At 39.6% G+C, this 23,030-nt stretch overlaps 1 protein-coding gene across 2 annotated transcripts in view; it reads left to right on the plus strand.

Annotated features, from left to right (window-relative positions):
• The window catches only part of ANO10 (anoctamin 10), a 236,878-nt gene that overhangs the window by 39,735 nt on the left and 174,113 nt on the right, over positions 1-23,030 (plus strand). For both annotated transcript variants that reach the window (XM_036870648.1, XM_036870649.1), the window contains exon 10: positions 10,274-10,465. In XM_036870648.1, the coding sequence (XP_036726543.1) occupies positions 10,274-10,465 (192 nt within the window). The remainder of the gene's footprint in view (positions 1-10,273; positions 10,466-23,030) is intronic.

Genomic DNA, 23,030 nt, shown 5'->3' on the forward strand with positions numbered 1-23,030 from the left:
GATGATGGTGGAGATTCTGCAGAGCCAGCAGGTAGCATGCTGTTGACACAAGCTGTAGTTCCAGGGCAGCAGCTGTGGCTTTTTTCAGGCCCCTTTAAGGGTAGGGGACCACTGTTCTCACCTGTGGTTTTGCTCAAATAGCCTGCTTCCAGGTACACGCTAGAGGAGTGGGGTGCCTTTGGTTCCCCTGCCCTAAGGATTCAGATCCTGGCCACCATGGCCAGCCTGTGGACGGAAGCCTGGCCAGGCTTCTGATTACTATCTTGTACTTTGTTCCATTTCTCGCTTGGGCAGCTGATTTTTTTTGTTTTTGAGTGGTGATATTCTTTTGATTAAAATAAACATATATGCACTAGCATTTTCTATTATTGCTGTGTTTGGGGGAGAAGATGATTCAAAGTATATACTTACAGCATATCTTGACCAGCAGCACTTTTTATGTTTATACATGAAGTATCAGAGAAACACACACGCGGGCAGTTAAGAGTTAAAGAAAATAGCACTTGGGCACAATGTTGATCGAGTGCTGGCTTACTGTGGGTTACAAGTCAGTCTAATTCACATAGTGTCAGAATCCTTTCCTCACTTGTTCTGGGGGGTAGTATTTTGGGCCATATTTATTTTTTCCCTTCATTTTCACACAGAAACTAAACCACCATTCTTTCCCCTGAGTGCTTTATTCCATCCCCTCTCTCATTGCCCCAGGCCCACCTGGAGCTCCCGTGTTTCCTGCTTCCCCCTTCTCCCCTTCCTGTTTCAAACCAAGCAAACCCCTCACGTCCTCGGCTATTTTTGTCCTGTCTCTTTCCTGCCCTTGCCAATTTCTTGAAATAATTCTTCTCCATGTTGTCGTCTCTATGTCCCTGCTTCTCTTCCCGTGGTCAATGAGAACCCGCTCTGAGCTCTTCTTTTTCTCTGAATCGTTTGGGCAGACAGCATCGTCCCCTAAAGTGACCAGAGCCAAGCTCGCAGTCTTCTCCAGACCAGTTCCTCCCCACTTCCTCAGGCTCAGCGAATGGTACACAGTAATACAGACAATATGCCCTTCTCAAAGCTGTTTTAATTCATCTAAGAATGTATGCTGACAAGGTGACAAAATCTTACATCTTACCTTTTTAGTATCTCATGATATCTGATAATACGTTTATGAAGGAAGGTAAGGCAGGCACTGCTTTTCTCACGTTAATAATAGGCAGATGAAGCTCTGTGTTATTTTTTTTAATTTATTAATTTTATTTATTTATGTTTGGCTGGGTTGGGTCTTCATTGCTGTGCGCGGGCTTTCTCTAGTTGCGGCGAGCAGGGACTACTGTTCGTTGTGGTGCGTGGGCTTCTCATTGCTGTGGCTTCTCTTGTTGCGGAGCACGGGTTCTAGGTGTGTGGGCTCAGCAGTTGTGGCTCGCAGGCTCTAGAGCGCAGGCTCAGTAGTTGTGGCGCACAGGCTTAGTCGCTCCACGGCATGTGGGATCTTCCCGGACCAGGGCTCGAACCCGTGTCCCCTGCGTTGGCAGGCATGTTCTTAACCACTGCGCCACCAGGGAAGTCCGAAGCTCTGTGTTATTAATCACCTGGTGACTAAATCAGAGACAAGATTCAAGACTTTGCTTTTCTCTTCAGAGTCTATTATTCAGCACGGGCTCTCTGATAGGAAGTTAAGGAAATAGTATACTAATTTCTCTCGCAGGCCTTGGGTCTGTGTGTGAATGCTGGGGTTAACAGTGAGTGCCTCTCCTTAGTAACTTAACTTGCTTGCAGGGACCCGCGTTATCTGACTGTTTTTCCCTCCTCATCTCCTACAAGTTCCTCCTTTACTCTCTTCGTGGAAATGACATCAGGTATTTTCTATTTCAACTCTCCCCATATATTTGGAAAGGGGGAGATGCTTTGGGGGCTCATTTGTTCTAGATCGTCGTTTGCTATGCACTCATCCTTCCCTCCGGGTATGTTTTTCTCCTCACTGAAGCCAATGAGCTTAAAATTGTATTTTCTGTAATCTCATCCTGAGTGCTATATATGAATCTAAAACAATGTTGCCAAGCTTTGGGGAAAAGCAGTTTGAGACTTAAAAAACTTGATTCTAAAAAGTCATACTTGCTTACTTACTGTAGACAACTTGGAAAATGTAGGACAGAGTATAAAGAAAAAGACATTCTCCATAATGTCTCCACTAGGGGTGATCCACTGGGGTCTCCCGACCCTGTTCCTCCAGCCACAGGGCCAGGGCTGTATAGCCCCTCTGATCTCACTGTGCACTGCTGTTCCGTTCCTGGGAACAGTTCACGTACAACTGCATAGCTGCGTGAGGCTGAATTTTCATGATCAGTATTCCAACCAGAACAGCATGTTGCCACACAGCAAATGAGCTGCCCTCTAGTGAGCTAGACGTTGAAGAGGTTTGCCAAAAACATAATTGAGCGCCACTCTCCGCACCAGACATTTTTTGTTTTGGAAAATGTAATGATTTTTCAAACAATACTTTATTAATGTTAATATGCTTTTTATTATTGAAATGAATCAATGGGAAATATTTTTTAAGTTCTGAGTTTTAATTTCTAACACAGTAAATAACACTAGGTATACTAACTCCCATGAACAAAAAGTCTTTGGTGCCCTCAGTGATTTTAAAGAGTTTAAGGCTTTGGAGACCTGAAAGTTTGAAAACTGCAGATCTAGAATAATTCCCACTCCTTTTTGTTTTTCAGAACATTAGCTTTTGTGAAGCGGATTTGTCCCATTTGTTACTCCCTAAGATTCAAGTTCAGCAGTTTTGGAGGTATACCTCCTTTGTGCCCCATCAGGAGGCATTGATGGCAGGTTGACCCTTGTGTGGGGCTGCCTTGTTAGATCACGTGATTGACTGGGTGACAGACAGTTTGCAAAGGTTCTTTTACACTTTGTGTTGAATAGGTTATCTGTGGTAGATTCTTTAAGACTATCCTATTCCCTATAAATGGTAGCTCTTTAAAAATAGTTTCTAATCGTTTGTTGCTGGCATATAGGAATGCTGTTGGTTTTTGTATTTTTTTATCCGGAAACTCTGCTGAATTCTCCTATTTTTTTGGATTTTATTAGGTTTTCTATGTACACAGTTATTTCACCTACAAATGAATAATGGCTAGGGATTTCCCTGGTGGTCCAGTGGTTAAGACTCTGTGCTTCCACTGCAGGGGGCGCGGATTCAATCCCTGGTTGGAGAACTAAGATCTTGCATGCTACATGTTGTGGCCAAAAAAGGCTGATTTTTAATTTTTATTTTTATTTTATTGAAGTATAGTTGATCTACAATGTTGTGTTAATCTCTGCTGTATAGCAAAGTGATTCAGTTATATATATACACATATATATATATATGTGTATATATATATATATTCTTTTTCATATTCTTTTCCATTATGGTTTATCACAGGATATTGAATATAGTTCCCTATGCCACACAGTAGGACTTGTTTATCCATCCTATATGTAATAGTTTGCGTCTGCTAATCCCAAACTCTCAGTCCTTCCCTTCCCCACCCCCTTCACTAATGGCCATTTTGTTTCTTCCTGCAGTCCTTATACTTTGTATTATTTATTTATTTGGCTCACTAATATGTTCAATACAATTTGGACAGAAGTAGTTATAACAGGAATCTTGTTCCTGATTTTTTTTTTTTCTAACTGTTGAGTATTATGTTTGTTCCGTGTTTTTGGTAGGTAACTTTTTAATCAGTTTAAGAATGTTTTTTTTTTCTCTTCCTTATTTGGGAAGAGTTTTTATTGTGGATGACGTTGAATTTTATCAAAAAATATTTTTTTTGCTTCTGTGGCGATCATCATGTTTTCTCCTTTAATTAATATTTTCATTTATATTTGTAAGTTTCCTAATGGAACACCATGTTTGCATTTAAATGATTAACTTCACTTGTTCAGTATTTTTTTTATCTACATTGTTATGTTGAATATGCTAATACTCTGTTTAGGGTTTGTGCCATTTGCTAGTAATTTTCCTTTCTCAGTCACTGGGATAGGGTCCCTGTGTTATTTATCGTGCAAACTCTGTTGCTAATGCAGAGCCGGGCGTTGAGCGGGTGCTCAGTGTAATGTTGCATAAAGAACAGTTTTAGGAAAAGAACAGCCCAGCCCCTGCTGCCTGTGTGCTGCTTTGCTGCCCTCACCCTGTACTTTATCCTCCTCACACACTCAGCATGCGGAGCTCTGAGACGTGATGTTTCTCCAGGGGTGGTGCGAGGGGCCAGTGGGATGGATCCCCTGGAGCCTGAAACTTTGTGTTCATACATTCTTAGAATCGTCTTAGTAAGTTGGTGTTTTCCAACTTGCAGCCAATGGGGTAGAGTGTCTTGTTTAGTGTGTTTTTTAGTATGTGATTGTTTACTTTGTTAAAATTGCATTGTTTTTTTCCTTCTTGCTGTTGGGTTACGTCCCTGGTTTGCTGACTTGACTGACCCCAAAGTGCTCAAAAGTGTGAAAGTACTGATAGAATTACCATGTAAATCCTACCCTCCGAATCCGCTCGTGAGATGGGAACACAGAATGGGGGGGAGGGGCTCCCTGGGTGCTGGATGCTAAAAAGGCCAGGAAGACCTTTGCGCGGCTTCTGGAGGCTGCTCTCGGTACATCTGAGAGAAACTGTCTACACATCTCTGCAGAGGCTCACCCTTTTATTTTACGAGCTGAAACAACACAATTTTGAAAGCTGAGCATAGGCTATCAGGATTTCTTAAGATCGACTTGTGGTAAAAATGGCTTGATTGCTAAGATTTTCACTGTTGATTTCTTCACTCTTCAGAGAAGTAAATCAGTGCTGTATTGCTGGGCATATTTAAAAACCACATCCGTATGCTGCAGCACACATAAGGAAATTCTTTCTAGAGCCAAATGCAACCAAAGAGTTGTTTAGAAACTGCTCACCACTGAATCCCCAGCTGAGCGTCAACCTGCCAGCTCCCAAAGCACATGTGTTTGGCATTGCTCTTTGGCAAGCCTTGCAAACAGCCAGTGAAACTCACTCAAAATCCCTGGGTTCATACTTCATCCAAATATCCAGAGCATCTGGAAGAAGCACTTCCTGCCATCCCCAGTACTCTGTAATTATGTTTGAGTGTTTTCTATTTTGGTAAAATATAAAATAAAAAAAGAAACCAACTAGAAATAGAATCTGACTTATACTAAAGCTCTCAGCTACTGAGCCTAGTAGGCATATCTTGGTGAAAGACTGACTCTGAGATGCAGCAATGATAATTTTAATTATTAATTTAAAATATTCATGTTTCATGTTGCTTTAAAATATTATGATGAATAGTTTTCTTAAACTGAAACTGTTGTTGCATGTGCCCTGGATGATCATGAGAGCGCCTGAGGATGCTGGAAGCGGGTGCCTGTGGCTCCGTCACCCAATCACTGCACCACATAGGGTGCTGCTCAGCCCCTCTCGGATCAGGAGGTGAGCAGCAGGCCGTTGGGTCCAGTCAGGGCGTGGTGATGTTACTCAGGTGACAAGTCAGAGTCACCAATGACCAGGCATCCCATTTCAGTGCAGGCGCCTTTTTCCAGTTATTAAAGATCACGAAATAACTCACCTCTTACCATTTATATCTCTTACCCGCAAATCAAGGGTATGTAATGACTTTTGCTCCTCTCTTCCTTTGGACTAAACCTTTTAAAGCATATCAGGAAAGTTTTATTTATTTATTTATTTTAAAAAAAATTTTTTTTTTTAAGTTTTTTTTTTTTTTTTTTTGGCTGTGTTGGGTCTTCGTTTCTGTGCAAGGGGTTTCTCTAGTTGCGGCAAGCGGGGGCCACTCTTCATCGCGCTGCACGGGCCTCTCACTATCGCGGCCTCTCTTGTTGCGGAGCACAGGCTCCAGACGCGCAGGCTCAGTAGTTGTGGCTCACGGGCCTAGTTGCTCCACGGCATGTGAAATCTTCCCAGACCAGGGCTCGAACCCATGTCCCCTGCATTGGCAGGCAGATTCTCAACCGCTGCGCCACCAGGGAAGCCCCAGAAAAGTTTCTAAATATAGTTTCAGAGGGATTTCGTCATGCTTTCCTGGTTTCCCCCTTTTCTGCTGTGGACTCCTTTTTTTTTTTTTTGCCTCTTTGATGTGTCTGCTGCTTCTACTAGGGTGATTCTGGGGAGCTTCCTTGTTACTAACAGCTTTTTTTTTTAACTTCTTTAAAAAGTTGAGGTAATAATTCACATACCATAAAATTAACCATTTAAAAATGTACAATTTAGAGGTTTTTAGTAAATTCACAAGGTGGTACAATCATCACCACTATCTAATTCCAGAACATTTTCATCATCGACCCCCAAACCCCCCATACCCATTAGCCGTAACATCTTCCCCCAGTCTGGCAACCACTAATCTACATTCTGTTATTGTGGATTTACCTATTCTCTGCATTTCATATAAATGAAATCATGTAATAGGCGGCCTTTTGTGTCCGGCTTCTTTCACTAAGCATAATGCTTTTAACATTTATTCACGCTGTACCGTGTACCAGTATCCCATTCCTGTTTTTGTGGTTGAATAATATTCCATTGTATGGATATACTACGTATTGTTTATCCATTAATCAGCTGGTAGACATTTGGATTGTTTCCACTTTTTGGCTATTATGAATAATGCTATTGTGAACATTTTTGTACAAGTTCTTGTATGAACACATGTTGCCATATGCTAGGTCATACGTTAACTCAACGTTTAACTTTAAGGAACTGCCAGACTATTTCCAAAAGTAGTGGTAATTCTATATTCCAACCAGCTATGAGTGGGGTCCCATTTTTTCCCACAGCCTCACTTTTTTTTTTTTTTTTTTTTTTTTTTAAATGCTAGCTATCCTAGTAGGTGTAAAGTAGTATTTCATTGTGGGTTTGCTTTGGATTTTCCTAATGCCTAAATATATTGATCATCTTTTCATGTGATTTTTGGCCGTTTGTATCTCTTCTTTGGGGAAATATATATTCACATTCTTTTCCCATTTTTAAATTGGGTCATCTGCCCTTTTGTTATTGAGTTGCAAGGGTTCTTCATATATTCTGAATATACATTTCTTATCAGATATATGATTTGCAAATATTTCTTCCCATTCTGTTGTTTATCTTTTTACTTTCTTGATGGTGTCCTTTGATCCACATAAGTTTTAAATTTTGGTGAAGTCCAGTTTCTCTCTTTTTTGTAACTTGTGCCTTTGGTGTCACGTCTGAGAAACCATTGCCTAATCCAAGGTCAGGAAGATTTACTACTCTATGATTTGTTGACTGTTTTTATCATGAAAGGGTGTTGTACTTTGTTTTTCCTGTGTCTATTGAGGTGATTAAATATATTTATACATGCATACAGGTATACCAATAAAACTATTCTGTTAATGTGGTGTATCACATTGACTGATATTTATATGTTGAACCAGTCTTACAATCCTGGGGTAAATCCCACTTGATCACAGTGTAAAATCCTTTTACTCTTCTGCTGGATCCACCTTGCTAGTATTTTGTTGAGGATTTTTATATCTTTATTCAGGGGTGTTGGTCTGTATTTTTCTTATGAAGTCTTTGTCTGGTTTTGCTATTGAGGTTGTACTGGCTTCACAGAATGAGTTGCGAAGTGTTTCTTCCTCTTGTTCTTTTTGGAAGACTTTGTGAAGAGTTGGTATTAATTCTTCTTCTAGTGTTTGAGAGAATTCACAAGTGAACTGTCTGGGCCTGGGTTTTTCTTTGTGCAAAGTTTTTGATTGCTAACTCAATTTTTTTACCTTTTTTAGGTCTGTTTAGATGCTCTGTTTCTTCTCGAGTCACTTTTGATAGTTTGTGTCATTCTAAGAATTTACCCATTTCATCAAGGTTATTTAATGTTATTTTTGGCATATAATTGTTGTCATGTCCCAGGTCTCGAGTGAGTCTTTGGGGCAGGCTGCCAAGTAAGGGTCCTTGGCTTCACACAGGAAAGAATTCAAGAGGGAGCCATAGTAAACTGAAAGCAGATTTATTTAGAGAGATATACACTCCATAGACAAGAGTGTAGGCTGTCTCAGAAGGCAAGAGCAGCCCTGAGTTGTGGTGGTGGTTAGTTTTCATGGGCTGGGAAATTTCATAGGCTAATGAGTGGGAGGAATGTTCTAGCTATCTTGGAGAAGCAGCAGGGATTTCCAGGAGTTGGGGCACTGCCCACTTTTTGGCCTTTTATGGGTGGCCTTGGAACTGTCATGGCACCTGTGGGCGTGTTGTTTAGCATATGCTAATGCATTACAGTGAGTGTATAATGAGGCTCAAGGTCTATGGAAGTTGACTCTTCCACCATCTTGGGCCTAGTAGGTTCTAACCAGTTTTTGTCATATCCTGCTCTTAATGGTTGTGTCATTCTTTTAATGGTTTCACCCTGCTCCTTCCTTTCTATTTCAAATTGTTCATAATTCTTACTTATAATTCTTCCCCTTCCCCTTACTGACCCTAAAGGTCAATAGTAATGTCCCTTCTTTCATTCCTGATTTTAGTAATTTGAGTCTTTCTTTGTTTCTTGCACAGTTTAGGTAATGGTTTGTCATTTTTTGTTGATCTCGATCATTTCAAAAAACCGACTTCTGGTTTCATTGCTCTTCTTTGTTTTTCTATTCTCTATTTTATTTATTTCACTCTAATCTTTATTATTTATTTCCTTCTGCTTGCTTTAGGTTTAGATTACTCTTCTTTTTCTGGTTTCTTAAGATGAAAATTTCAGTTTTTTTAAGATCTTTCTTCTTTTTTAACAAAGGCATTTACAGCCATAAATTTCCCTGTGAGCACTGCTTTCACCATATCTTATTAAGTTTTGGTATGTTTCATTCACCTCAAAGTATTTACTAATTTTTCTTGTGATTTCTTCTTTAACTCATTGGTTTTTTTTAGGAGTATGTTGCTCAGTTTTCACATAGTATGTGAATTTCCGAAATTTCCTTCTGTTATTGATTTCCAATTTTATTCCATTGTGGTCAGAGAAGATACTTTGTATGATTTTTAAGCCTTTTAAATTGGTTGAGAAGTGTTTTATGGCCTAACATATTATCTATCCTGGAAAATGTTCCATGTACACTTGAGAAGAATGAGTATTCTGCTATTGGATTGAGTGTTTTATACATGTCTGTTAGGTCTTTGTTATTGTGTTAGGGCGTGCCTTCAATACTAGGCCAGGAAGTTTAAAGTTCTGCCCTAGCGTTCACTTTCTGCTTGTGCGGAGCCTCAGGGTCAGTCAGAGGTGAGATCTTAGACCTTTCTCAGATCTTTGCTAAGCTTATGTGTGATCCTCTGCATGTGCCTCATCTTCTCAATTCCCAGTAAAATGTGCGAGCTTTGCAAACCCCCCGTGGATATCTCATTCTTCAGCCTTTTCTTTTGGGCTCCCTGGCTAGTGTGTTGTTTGCCCCAGCTGCTACCCTTTACCTCAGGCAGACTGATGTTAAAGCATTCAATTAACATCCCTGGGGGAGGAGCCTTTAGCGCTGGGAGGACTCTGTGCAGTTAAATAGAGACAAGCCTTTGAGTGGGGTCTTCTAGAGCCAGGTCAGATAATGATTTCCCTTTGGGAATGAGGCTTTCAAAGATCTGTAGCCCCACTCTCCTCCCTCTGGCACAGGAGTGCATCCTATTATTTTTCGAGGCTGCTGCAGAACTGGGGAGCAGGATATGAAACTAGAGTAAGTTAAAATGCTACAAGGTTGAGCTGTTATTCTTGACTAAATGCTGCCCCGAATGCTGCAAGCCATCAGTTAATTTCCAGAGTACTGAAAAAGTTGATCTTGACACATTTTGTCATTTGTTGTTGTTGTTTGCTTTTATGGAGGTGTAAACTTCTGGAGGTTCTTACTCTGCCCGTTTCGCTGGCATCACCACCATCAGTTTTTTAATGGAGGGTCAGGGGCTGAGACGCTGGGGTACCCATGATGTGAAGGGACCATCATGTAAAATTTCTAATAATGATCCTGGATCATTTCTTTTTACTTGGTCAAGAGCAAACTTCTTTAGCTTTGCTGTTATTTACCTTAGGGAAAAAAATGTAATAATCCAGTGATTCGACATGATATGAGCAGCTAAATCATTTTTTTATTCTTCATTTCAGGGTCTTTAATATAAAGTTGGCTTTGAATTTAAGTAAATTCTGTTGTTGAGAAGAAGGAATTGGGAGAAACTCTTTGAGATTTTTTTTTTTGTTTAGATGCTCATGCCTTGAATAGTATTGCAAAAGACTATTCTTATTAAGTGATATTAAAACTATGCCTGTTTTCTTCTTTTTTACATTTTCAGGGCACCTTTGATGATTACTTGGAGTTATTCCTGCAGTTTGGTTATGTGAGCCTTTTCTCCTGTGTTTACCCACTGGCAGCTGCCTTCGCTGTGCTAAATAATCTCACCGAAGTTAATTCAGATGCCTTAAAAATGTGCAGGGTCTTCAAACGCCCATTCTCAGAACCTTCAGCCAGTATTGGCGTATGGCAGGTAATTATTTGAGAAAAAATTATTTCTTTAAAAAAAAACAAAATGAGGCATTGTGATTAAAAAAAAAAAAGCTCTATGGAGAGATTTGGGAAAACTGGATTTTATCCTTGCCATGCCACAAACTAGCTGTGTAACTTCAGGTGGTCATTAACTTTCTCTGGGGCAAGCTTTTCTTGTTTTTAACGTTGGGGGCGGGGATGAGCTATAATCTCCACGACTCCTTTCAGATGTGAAACTTTGACAGTTTTCTTGGAGAGTAGTCAGCTGGGCCTCACCCACTGGTACTAATGAGGCCCTCCCCACTGCAGTGTCAGTGGAAATCACTGACACTGGACTTCTACTGGGGAGCCTGGACTTCCACTTCCACTCCTACCTGGCAGTAATGAGATTCCCTTTCAGGTCCCTGCTAGGGTGGTCTCAGAGAAAGCCCAGTGGAGAGTCAGGACTTTTAATACCACCCAAGAGGCCACATGAGTGCACAAAGGAGGCACTTGTACCCCTCTATCAAAGGAGGTATTAGTGGTAGTCTAGTGGGAAGCCAGAACTCTGGCCCCTCTCCAGCAATAATAAGGACCCCACTTCCCACCTTGGGTGTCAGTGGTGTCCAGGTGGAGGACCTGGACTTCTGCCTCTACCTGCTAGTGACAAGATGTTGTCCCCTGCTGGAGTGGTATCAGAGGAACCAACTAAAACAAAAGGTTATACAAAATCTGGAGTCTTATAACACCTGAAGTATCAAGGTTTTTATTAAAAAAATCACTCATTATACCAAGAACCAGGATGATACCAAACTGAATGAAAAAAAGGCAATCAGCAGATGCCACCACCAGGATGACACACACATGTTGGAAATACTGGACAAAGATTTTAAAGCAGTCACAATAAAAATGCTTCAACAAGCAATTACAAACACACCTAAAACAGATGAAAAAATAGAATGTCTCAGCAAAGAAATAGACACAAAGGAGAATCAAATGGACATTTTAGAAGTTGAAAATATAATAAACAAAAAGCTCAGTGAATGGGTGCAATAGCAGAATGGAAGGGATAGGGGAAAGAAGCAGGAACTGGAAAATAGAAAAATAGAAATTACCTGATCTGAACAACAGAGAGAAAATAGACTGAAGAAGTAAATATAGCCTCAGAGACCTGTGTGACTATAACAACAACAACAAAATCTAACATTCCTGTTATTGGAGTCCAAGAAGGAAAGGAGAAAGAAGGAAGGGCTGAAAAGGCACTTGAAGTAATAATGGCCAAAACTTTTCAAACTTGGCAAGAGACCTAAAACTATAGGTTCAAGAAGCCAAGTGAACCCCAAACAAAGAAGTTCATGCCAAAACACATCATAATTAAACATCTGAAAACTAAAGACAAGGAAAAAAAATCTTGAAAGCACTAAGAGAGAAATGACATCTTACCTATAGGGGAAAAACAATTAGAATGACAGCCAGTTTCTCATCAGAAATCATGGAGGCCAGAAGAAAGTGGCACAGTATTTTCCAAGGCTAAAAAATACTGTCAATACAGAATCCTATATTCAGAGAAAATATCCTTTGGGAAGGAAGGGGAAATCAAGACACTCTCAAACGAAGGAAGAGTAAGAGAATTTTTTGCTAGCAGACCTATCCTAAAAGAATGGCTAAAAGTTCTGTAAACTGAGGAAATGATAAAGGGACAATGTCAGGAAGCAGAAACATGGTAAACAAAAACACAAGTAAAAACAATATATTTTCCTTCTACTCCTGAGTCTTTAAAGTTATGTTTGACAGTTGAAGCCAAAAAATACAACACTATTTAATGGTTCTAAGTATATGTAGAAAAAATATTATGACAATTGTATTATAAATGGGGAGTGATAAAGGGAGGTAAGATTTCTGTACTTTACTCAAACTAAATGACACAAGTAGACTGAATGTATACATATATATACACACACATATAAAATATAGTATATATATTTGTGTGTGTATGTCTGTATATAGAGCAACCTCTAAAAAGCTATATTATTTAAAAGATACACTCAAAAACATAGTTAAATCAAAATGTAGTACTAAAAAATGTTGAGGTAACCTACAGTAAGACAAGATGAAGAAAACAGAGAAATGAAAACACAGAAAACGAAGAAATGGCAGACTTAAGTCAATATTTTGATTAACTGTAAAGGGTCTAAAGACATGAGTTAAAGACAAAGATTGGCATAATGGATTAAAATGCGTAACTCAACTATATGCCATCTACAAGAAACCCAATTTAAACATGATATAGGCAGGTTGAAAGTAAAAGGATAGAAAAAATATATGTGGAAAAATTAATTGTAAGGAAGCAGAAGTGGCTATATTAATATCATATAGAGTAGACTTCTGAGCAAAGAAAACTACCAGAAAGGAACATTCTTTGATGATAAAAGGGTCAAATTATCAAGACGATGTAGAAATCTTAATATATATTCAGCAAACAACAAGGTTGTAAAATATGTGAACTAAAAACATAGAACTAAAAGGAGAAATAGATAAATACACAATTATAGTTAGAAACTTCAACATCCCTTTCTCAACAGTTGACAGAACACTGGATAAAAAATAATCAAGGTTATTGAAGAACTCAACAACACCATCAAATAACAGAATCTAATCCATGTTATAGAACATTCTACTCAACAGTAGAATATACTGTCACCTTCAACTTGATAAGGAGCATCTATTTAAAAAAACTTAAAGCTAATGTCATACTTATTAGTGAAAGATTGAATGCTTTCTTTCTAAGATTGAGAACAATGCAAGAATGTCCACTGTCACTACTTTTATTGAATATAGTACTAGAAATTCTAACTAGCGTAGTAAGGCCAATGATATCTCCAATTTACCCACTAGCTGACCACAGGTACATGAGCAAGCCCAGTCAAGGTCAGCTAGACCAGAAAAATTGCATAGGTGAGCACAGCCTAAATTGTCCACCTGCAGAATCATGAGCTAAGTAAATGGTTGTTGTTTTAAGCCAGAGAGTTTGGGATGGTTTGTTACACAGCAATAGCTAACTAATGTAGGAAGACTAAGTATTCTAAATATATCAGTTCTCCATTAATTTACAAATTAATTAATCTACAAATGAGCTTATAAATGTAGCACTATCTCAATGGAAGTTTTTTTTTTAACTAGGTAAACTTATTGTCAAGTTCACAGGGAAAAATAAATGAAATAGAATAGCAAGAAAACTATAAAGAATAAGGGCAGGAACACTCCTTCCTACGTATTAAAACTTGTTATAGAACCTCAGTTGTTAAAGTAGTGTAGTGCTGGTGCATCATTAGACAATCAAACCAATGGAACAGGATTAAAAGTCCAGAAATTCAGTATATGATATAGGTGAAACGTCAGTTCAATGGAGAAAATCATTAACCGTCCACCAATAGTTTTGGGATAATTAAGTCTCCAAAGTGTGTGTGTCGGGGGGTAGTTTGCTCTTCAGAAGTTAAGAGGAAAAACGGCAAGACACAGAATGGGAGAAAATGTTGACAATACATTTGTCTGCCAAAGAATTTGTATTCAGATTATATGAAGGACTCACCAACTTAATAATAAGACAATTAAATGAAAACATGGACAAAATATTTGAAGAAATGCTTCACTAAAGAATATATACAAATGGCCAATGAGCTCATGAAAATATTGAGAATTAGCTGCCAGGGAAATGCACATGAAAACCACAATGCAATAGCACTGTATACCTGTTTTAAAATTAAGAAGACTGATAATGCCAAGTGTTGGCAATGAGGTATAGTAACTGGAACTCTCATACATTGCTGATAAGGATGTACTATAATGGTCACTTGGCAAAACTAGATTGCAGTTTGTAAAAAAGTTCAACATACAGCTACCATGCCACCCAGCACTTCTACTCTTGGAAATCCAGGGGAAATGAAAGAATATGTCCATACGAAGATTGCACAGGAGTGTCCATAGTAACTTTATTCACAGTTATTCCAGTAGTCCAAAACTGGAAACAACCCAACTTGCTGTCAATAGGTAAATGGGTAAAAAAATAATTATGGTATATTCATAAAATGGAGCACTACTCGGCAGTAAAAAAGGAATAAATTACTGATAACATACAATGTTAAAATCTGTATGCTGCTAAACCAAGATGGTGGAGGAGTAGGAGGATGGTGGAGTTCAACTCTTTTCACAAATGCATCACGAATAGAGATGGAACAATTCTCACAGAACACTGGCTGAACACTAGCAGAAGACCTTGGACACTGGAAAGGACAAGAAAGATCCCCACATAACTGGGTAGGACAAAAGAAAGAAGGGAAAAAGAAGAGGAGAGGAAGCAGGATGGGATCTGCGCACTTGGGGAGGAGCTGAAGCAGAGGAGAGGCTCCTGTATCTGGGGAAGCCCCCTCACCAACGAGGAAATCAGTTGGGACAGAAGGGGAGCATCTGAGGCTGTCAGAGGAGCATGAAACGGCTGGTCTGTGGCAGACAGGACAGAGTAAGACCTACACAGATGGTCCGTGCCACAGCCCTGTGCGTCCCAGACTGGGACGTGAGTCCACTGGTGTACACGGGGGCTGAGAGCTGGAATGTGGGAATTGGAGAACAAACCCAAGGGGAGGACTGCTGTTGGCTGCGAGGAGACAGCCAGAGGGGATGGGAGAGAGGTAATCCGCAACTGGGAATGCTTGTGGAGGAAACTCAGACTGCCATAGAAGCAAGGTGCCACTGTTGAGTGATGCGCAGGTGGTGGAACCACCATTGCAGCCTCTCTCTCCCCATGCACCGGCCCCCTGCCCCGCCAAGTGCTAGGAAAAGCCCCCACCAGAGCTGACCTTCTCACGCCTGCTGCCAGGTGCTAGGAAAAGACCCCACCAGGGCTGACCTTCTTGCACCAGCTGCCAGGCGCTAGGAATGGCTACCACTAGGGCCAGATCTCTCGCGCCCATGGCTGCCAGCTTTCCCATACACCTGTCGTCGGCAGGGCCCCTGCGAACCAGGCAGTTGTGCCACCTCCATGTCCTGTCCTCACCGGGGCAGACTCGAGTGCTCCAGGGCAGCCTCGGGAGCAGACTCCTGTGGATGGCCCACATGCAGAGGTGGGGCTAAAACCACAGATGAGCCCCAGGGGCGGGGCGACTAAGGAAGAGGAACAAAAACCTTTCCGTGCAGCTGCACAAACCACAGATTAAATCCCTGCAATCAGCTTGGTAAACCCTGCATCTATGGAATATCTGAATGGACAACGAGTGTTCCCACAACTGAAATCAGTCTAGCTCTAGCAGCTGTGGACTTTGGGGACTAGTACATGCGGGAGTTGGGCCAGGTCAGAGTCTGAGCTGCCCCCACAGTGCCCACAGAGGGACCAGAGACTTAACCTAGAGGTTTTGGAGGGCCTCCTGGGGAGGTGAAGGTTGGCTGTGACTCACGGTGGGGGCAAGGACACTGACAGCTGAGACCACAGGAAAATATAATTATTACTGTTTTTTTAATGTTTTGCTTTGTTCTGTTCTTCTGTTTTCTAAATTTCTTTTTACTTTTTATTTAGTTAAAAAAATTTTTTTAATATATTTTAAATTCTTTTATATTTCTATTTCTGCATTACTATTTTGCTGTTCTCTGTTTTTTCCTTGTTTTTTTCCTTTCCTTTGTTCTATTTTGTTTTCATCTTTTTTTTCATTTGCTCTATTTGTTCTTATCTTTTTTATAATTTTTTTCTCATTTTTGTGTTTTGTTTTCTTTGCTTTTTCCTTCAGTTTGCATTCTGCTTTTGTTTTGTTTTTTATTTTTTGTTTTTGTTAGTTTTGTTTTTAATTGTTTGATTTTGTTTTGGGATTCATTGGTTTATCTGGTGGTTCTCTTGTTTTTTGATTTCTCTGTTTTTGTTTTTGTTTCTTATTTTGTGTGTGTATGTGTTCGGCTTTTTGTTTGTTTGGTTTTGCTTTTACCATGTGGGGTTTTGTTTGTTCATTTGTTTTTAATTGTTGCTGTTGCTGTTTGCTTCTTTTTGTCTTTGCTGTTTGTCTTGGGTATTGTTTGCCTGTTTGCTTTCATTTGTTTTCTTCCTGCCCTTTTTTTTTCTTTTTATTTTTCCCCCTTTTTTCCAAGCTGTGTGGCTTGTGGGGTCCCAGGCCTTGGTTCCCAGGCCGGGGGTCGGGCCTGAGTCTCTGAGGTGGGAGAGCCAAGTCTAGGACTCTGGAACACCAGAGAATTTCTGGCCCCAAGGAATATTAATCAGTGAGAGCTCTCCTGGAGGTCCCCAGCTCGACTCCAAGACCTGGCTCCACTCAACTGCCTGCCGGCTCCAGTGCTGAATGCTGCATGCCAAACAACAAGGGAGACAGGAACACAAACCCACCCGTTAGCAGATAGACTGCCTAAAGTTGTACTAAGCCTACAGACACCCCAAAGCACACCACCTGACATGACCCTGCCCGTCAGAGGGAAAAGATCCAGCTCTACCCACCAGAACAGAGGCACCAGTCCCTCCCACCAGGAAGCCTACACAAGTCACTGGACCAACCTCACTCACTGGGGGCAGCCTGCAGAAAGAAGACCTCAAACACAGTAACTTAGACAAAATGAGAAGACAGAGAAATATGTTGCAGATGAAGGAGCAAGGTAAAAACCCACAAGACCAAATAAATGAAGAGGAAGTAGGCAATCTACCTGAAAAAGAATTCAGAGTAATGATAGTAAAGATGATCCAAAATCTCAGAAATAGAATGGAGAAAATACAAGAAACGTTTAACAAGGACCTAGGAAAACTAAAGGACAAACAAACAGTGATGAACAACACAATAACTGAAATTAAAAATACACTAGAAGGAATCAATAACAGAATAACTGAGGCAGAATGGATAAGTGAGCTGGAAGATAGAATGGTGGAAATAACTGCCACAGAGCAGAATAAAGAACAAAGAATGAAAAGAATGGAGAACAGTCTCAGAGACCTCTGGGACAATGTTAAATGCACCAACATTGGAATTATAGGGGTCCCAGAAGAAGAAGAGAAAGAGAAAGGGTCTGAGAAATATTTGAAGAGATTATAGTTGAAAAATTCCCTAACATGGAAAGGAAACAGTCAAGTCTAGGAAGCACAGAGAGTCCCATACAGGATAAACCCTAGGAGAAACACACCAAGACGCATATTAATCAAACTAACAAAAATTAAATTCAAAGAAAATATATTAAAAGCAGGAAGGGAAAAGCAACAAATAACAACAAGGAAAAAGCAACAAATAACATACAAGGAAATCCCCATAAGGGGATATCAGCTGATCTTTCAGCAGAAACTCTGTAGGCTAGAAGGGAGTGGCAGGATATATTTAAAGTGATGAAAGGGAAAAACTACAACCAAGATTACTCTACCCAGCAAGGCTCTCATTCAGATTTGACAGAGAAATCAAAAACTTTACAGATAAGCAAAAGCTAAGAGAATTCAGCATCACCAGACCAGCTTTGCAGCAAATGCTAAAAGAACTTCTCTAGGCAGGAAACACAAGAGAAGGAAAAGACCTACAATAACAAACCCAAAACAATTAAGAAAATGGTAATAGAAACATACATATTGATGATTACTTTAAACGTAAATGGATTAAATGCTCCAATCAAAACACAGACTGGGGACTTTCCTGGTCCAGTGGTTAAAGAATCCACCTTACAATGCAGGGGATGTGGGTTTGATCCCTGGTCAGGGAACTAAGATCCCACATGCTGTGGGGAAACTAAGCCCGCCTGCCACAGCTACTGAGCTCACGTGCCACAACTAATGAGCTCGCGCACCTCAGCTAGAGCCTGCATGCCACAAAATACAGAGCCCATGCGCTCTGGAACCTGTGCGCCACAACTAGAGGAGAGAAAACCTGCACACTACAACTGGAGAGAAGTCTGTGCACCACAACAAAGAGCCCACACACCACAACGAAAGATCCCGCGTGCCTCAGCAAAGATCCCGCATGCCACAACTAAGACCTGACGCAGCCAAACATAAATTAAAAAAAAAAAAAAAAAAGACACAGACTGGCTGAATGGATACAAAAACAAGACCCATATGTATGTTGTCTACAAGAGACCCACTTTAGACCTAGGGACACATACAGACTGAAAGTGAGGGGATGGAAAAAGATACTCCATGCAAATGGAAATCAAAAGAAAGCTGGAGTAGCGATACTCATATCAGACAAAATAGACTTCAAAATAAAGACTGTCATAAGAGACAAGGAAGGACACTACATAATGATCAAAGGATCAATCCAAGAAGAAGATATAGCAATCGTAAATATTTATGTACCCAACATGGGAGCAGTTCAATACATAAGGCAAGTGCTACCCGCCATAAAAGGGGAAATTGAGAGTAACACAGTAATACTGGGGGACTTTAACACTCTACTTACACCAATGGATAGATCATCCAGACAGAAAATTAATAAGGAAACACAAGCCTTCAGTGACACATTAGAGCAGATAGACTTTTATGTTATTCATAGGGCATTCCACCTGAAAACAGCAGAATACACTTTCTTCTCAACTGCACACGGAACACTCTCCAGGATAGATCACATCTTGGGTCACAAATCAAGCCTCGGTAAAGTTAAGAAAATTGAGATCGTCTCAAGCATCTTTTCCCACCACAACACTATGAGATTAGAAATCAATTACAGGAAAAAAAGACTGTAAAAAACAGAAACACATGGAGGCTAAACAATGCACTACTAAATAACCAAGGGATCACTGAGGAAATCAAAAAATACCTAGAAACAAATGACAATGAAAATACAATGACCCAAAATCTATAGGATGCAGCAAAAGCAGTTCTAAGAGGGATTTTTATAGCAATACAATTCTACCTCAAGAAACAAGAAAAATCTCAAATAAACAACCTAACCTTACACCTAAAGCAACTGGAGAAAGAAGAAACAAAACCCAAAGTTAGGTGAAGGAACGAAATCATAAACATCAGAGCAGAAATAAATGAAATAGAAATGAAAAAAAAAAACAGTAGCAAAGATCAATAAAACTAAAAGCTGGTTCTTTGAGAAGACAAACAAAATTGATAAACCTTTAGCCAGACTCATCAAGAAAAAGAGGGAGAGGACTCACATCAATAAAATTAGAAATGAAAAAGGAGACGTTACAACAGACACTGCAGGAATACAAAGGATCCTAAGAGACTACCACAAGCAACTCTATGCCAATAAAATGGACAACCTGGAAGAAATGGACAAATTCTTAGAAAGGTGTACAACCTTCCAAGACTGAACCAGGAAGAAATAGAAAACATGAACAGACCAATCACAAGTAATGAAATTGAAACTATGATTGAAAATCTTCCAACAAACCAAAGTCCAGGACAAGATGGCTTCGCAGGTGAATTCTATCAAACATTTAGAGAAGAGCTAATACCTATCCTTCTCAAACTCTTCAAAAAATTGCAGAGAGAGGAACACTTCCAAATTCATTCTACAAGGCCACCATCACCCTGGTACCAAAACCAGACAAAGATATCACAAAAAAAGAAAATTACAAGCCAATATCACTGATGAACATAGATGCAAAAATCCTCAACAAAACACTAGCAAACCAAATCCAACAACACAATAGAAGGATCATACACCATGATCAAGTGGGATTTATCCCAGGGATGCAAGGATTCTTCAATATACGCAAATCAGTCAATGTGATACACCATATTAACAAATTAAAGAATAAAAACCATGTGATCATCTCAATAGGTGTAGAAAAATCTTTTGACAAAATTCAACACCCATTTATGTAAGAAATCTCCAGAAAGTGGGCATAGAGCAACTTACCTCAACATAATAAAGGCCATATATGACAAACCCACAGCAAACATTTTTTCGATGGTGAAAAACTGAAAGCATTTCCTCTACAATCAGGAACAAGACAAGGGTGCCCACTCTCGCCATTATTATTCCACATAGTTTTGGAAGTCCTAGCCACGGCAGTCAGAGAAGAAAAAGAAAAGGAGTCCAAATTGGCAAAGAAGAAGTAAAACTGTCACTTTGCAGGTGACATGATACTATACATAGAGAATCTTAAAGTTGCCACCAGAAAACTACTAGGGCTAATCAATGAATTTAGGAAAGTCTCAGGGTACAAAATTAATACACAGAAATCTCTTGCATTCCTATACACTAATAATGAAAGATCAGAAAGAGAAATAAGGAAACAATCCCATTTACCACTGCAACAAAAAGAATAAAATACCTAGGAATTAACCTACCTAAGGAGGCAAAAGAACTGTATGCAGAAAGCTGTAAGATACTGATGAGAGAAATCAAAGATGGCACAAACAGATGGAGAGATATACCATGTTCTTGGATTGGAAGAATCAATATTGTGAAAATGTACTACCCAAAGCAATCTACAGATTCAATGCAATCTCTATCAAACTACCAATGGCATTTTTCACAAGACTAGAACAAAAAATTTTACAATTTGTATGGAAACACAAAAGACCTCAAATAGCAAAAGCAGTCTTGAGAAAGAAAAATGGAGCTGGAGGAATCACTCTCCCTGACTTCAGACTATACTACAGGGCTACAAGTAATCAAGACAGTATGGTACTGGCACAAAAACAGAAATATAGGTCAATGGAACAGGATGAAAGCCCATAGATAAATCCACGCACACTGTGGTCACCTTATCTATGACAAAGGAGGCCAGAATATACAATGGAGAAAAGACAGCCTCTTCAATAAGTGGTGCTGGGAAAACTGGACAGCTACATGTAAAAGAATGAAATTAGAACACTCCCTAACACCATACACAAAAATAAACTCAAAATGGATTCAAGACCTAAATGTAAGGCCAGACACTATAAAACTCAGAATGGGAGAAAATATTTGCAAACGAAGCAACTGACAAAAGATTAATCTCCAAACTATACAAACAGCTCATACAGCTCATATGAAAAAAAACCCAATCAAAAAATGGGTGGAAGACCTAAATAGACATTTATCCAAAGAAGACAGCAGATGGCCAACAAACACATGAAAAGATGCTCAACATCACTAATTATTAGAAAAATGCAAATAAAAAGTACGATGAGATATCACCTCACACTGGTCAGAATGGCCATCATCAAAAAGTCTACAAACAATAAATGCTGGAGAGGGTGTGGAGAAAAGGGAACCCTCTTACACTGTTGGTGGGAATTGATACAGCCGCTATGGAGAACAGTGTGGAGGTTCCTTAAAAACTAAAAATAGAACTTCCATGTGACCCAGCAATCCCACTACTGGGCATATACCCAGAGAAAACCATAAATGAAAAAGACAGACGCACCCCAATGTTCATTGCAACACTGTTTACAATAGCCAGGGCATGGAAACAACCTAAATGTCTGTTGACAGAGGAATGGATAAAGAAGTTGTGGTAATATATACAATGGAATATTCCTCAGCCATAAAAAGGAATGAAATTGGGTCATTTGTAGAGACATGGATGAACCTAGAGACTGTCATACAGAGTGAAGTAAGTCAGAGAGAGAAAAACAAATATATTAACGCATATATGTGGAATGTGGAAACATTGGTATAGACGATCTTATTTACAAAGCAGAAATAGAGACAGATGTAGAGGACAAACATATGGATATCAAGGGGGGAAGGGGGGGTGTGGGATGAATTGGGAGATTGGGATTAACATAATGCACTACTGATACTAAGTATAAAGTGAATAACTAGTGAGAACCTACTATATAGCACAGGGAACTCTACTCAGTGCTTGTGATGACCTCAGTGCGAAGGAAATCCAAAAAAGAGGGGATATATGTATTCATATAGCTGATTCACTTTGCTGTACAGCAGAAACGAACACAACATTGTAAAGCAACTATACTCCAATAAAAATATTATTAAAAAATCAGTATGCCAAGTGAAAGAAGCAGACATAAAAGCATGTATACTGTATGATTCTAATTATATAGAATTCTGGAAAGTCAAACTAATATATAGTGACAAAAAAACAGATCAGTGTTTGCTTGGGGCCAGGTACAAAGTGAGGGGGGGGTTTGCTTGGGACCAGGTACAAAGTGAGGGGTGGTTTGCTTGGGGCCAGGAATCTTTTGGGGAAAATGGAAATATCCTATTTGTGATGGTGGTTTCACTGGTAAATACACTTATCAAAAGTTAATGAAGTGTATACCATAAATGAGTACAATTTATTATATGTAAATTGGAACTCAGTATAGGTGATATTTAAAAACCCAAAAGCTTAGTTAGAAATGTATTAAAAATGCAGGAAGCCAGACACTGTCATGTGCTGCCAATGGGAAAGTGAACTAACTGGTCAACCCTGGGGAGTTCAGCTTACTATTATCTATCAAAATTATGAACACAGTGGCACCTTTGACTCAACTAGTCCACTTTCAGGAACTTATCCCACTTCCACACTTCTTAAATGATGTGTTTGCAAGTTTACTAACTGTAGCATTGTTTGTAATAGCAAGCAATTAGGAAATGGAAAGGAAATAAACCTTGGTACACTGATGCAATGAAATACTTAAGCAGTTGTGACTTAAGTCTTACGTTGTGACTTAAGAA

This window comes from Balaenoptera musculus, chromosome 11, assembly GCF_009873245.2.
Source record: "Balaenoptera musculus isolate JJ_BM4_2016_0621 chromosome 11, mBalMus1.pri.v3, whole genome shotgun sequence".
NCBI classification, from domain to species: Eukaryota; Metazoa; Chordata; class Mammalia; order Artiodactyla; family Balaenopteridae; genus Balaenoptera; species Balaenoptera musculus.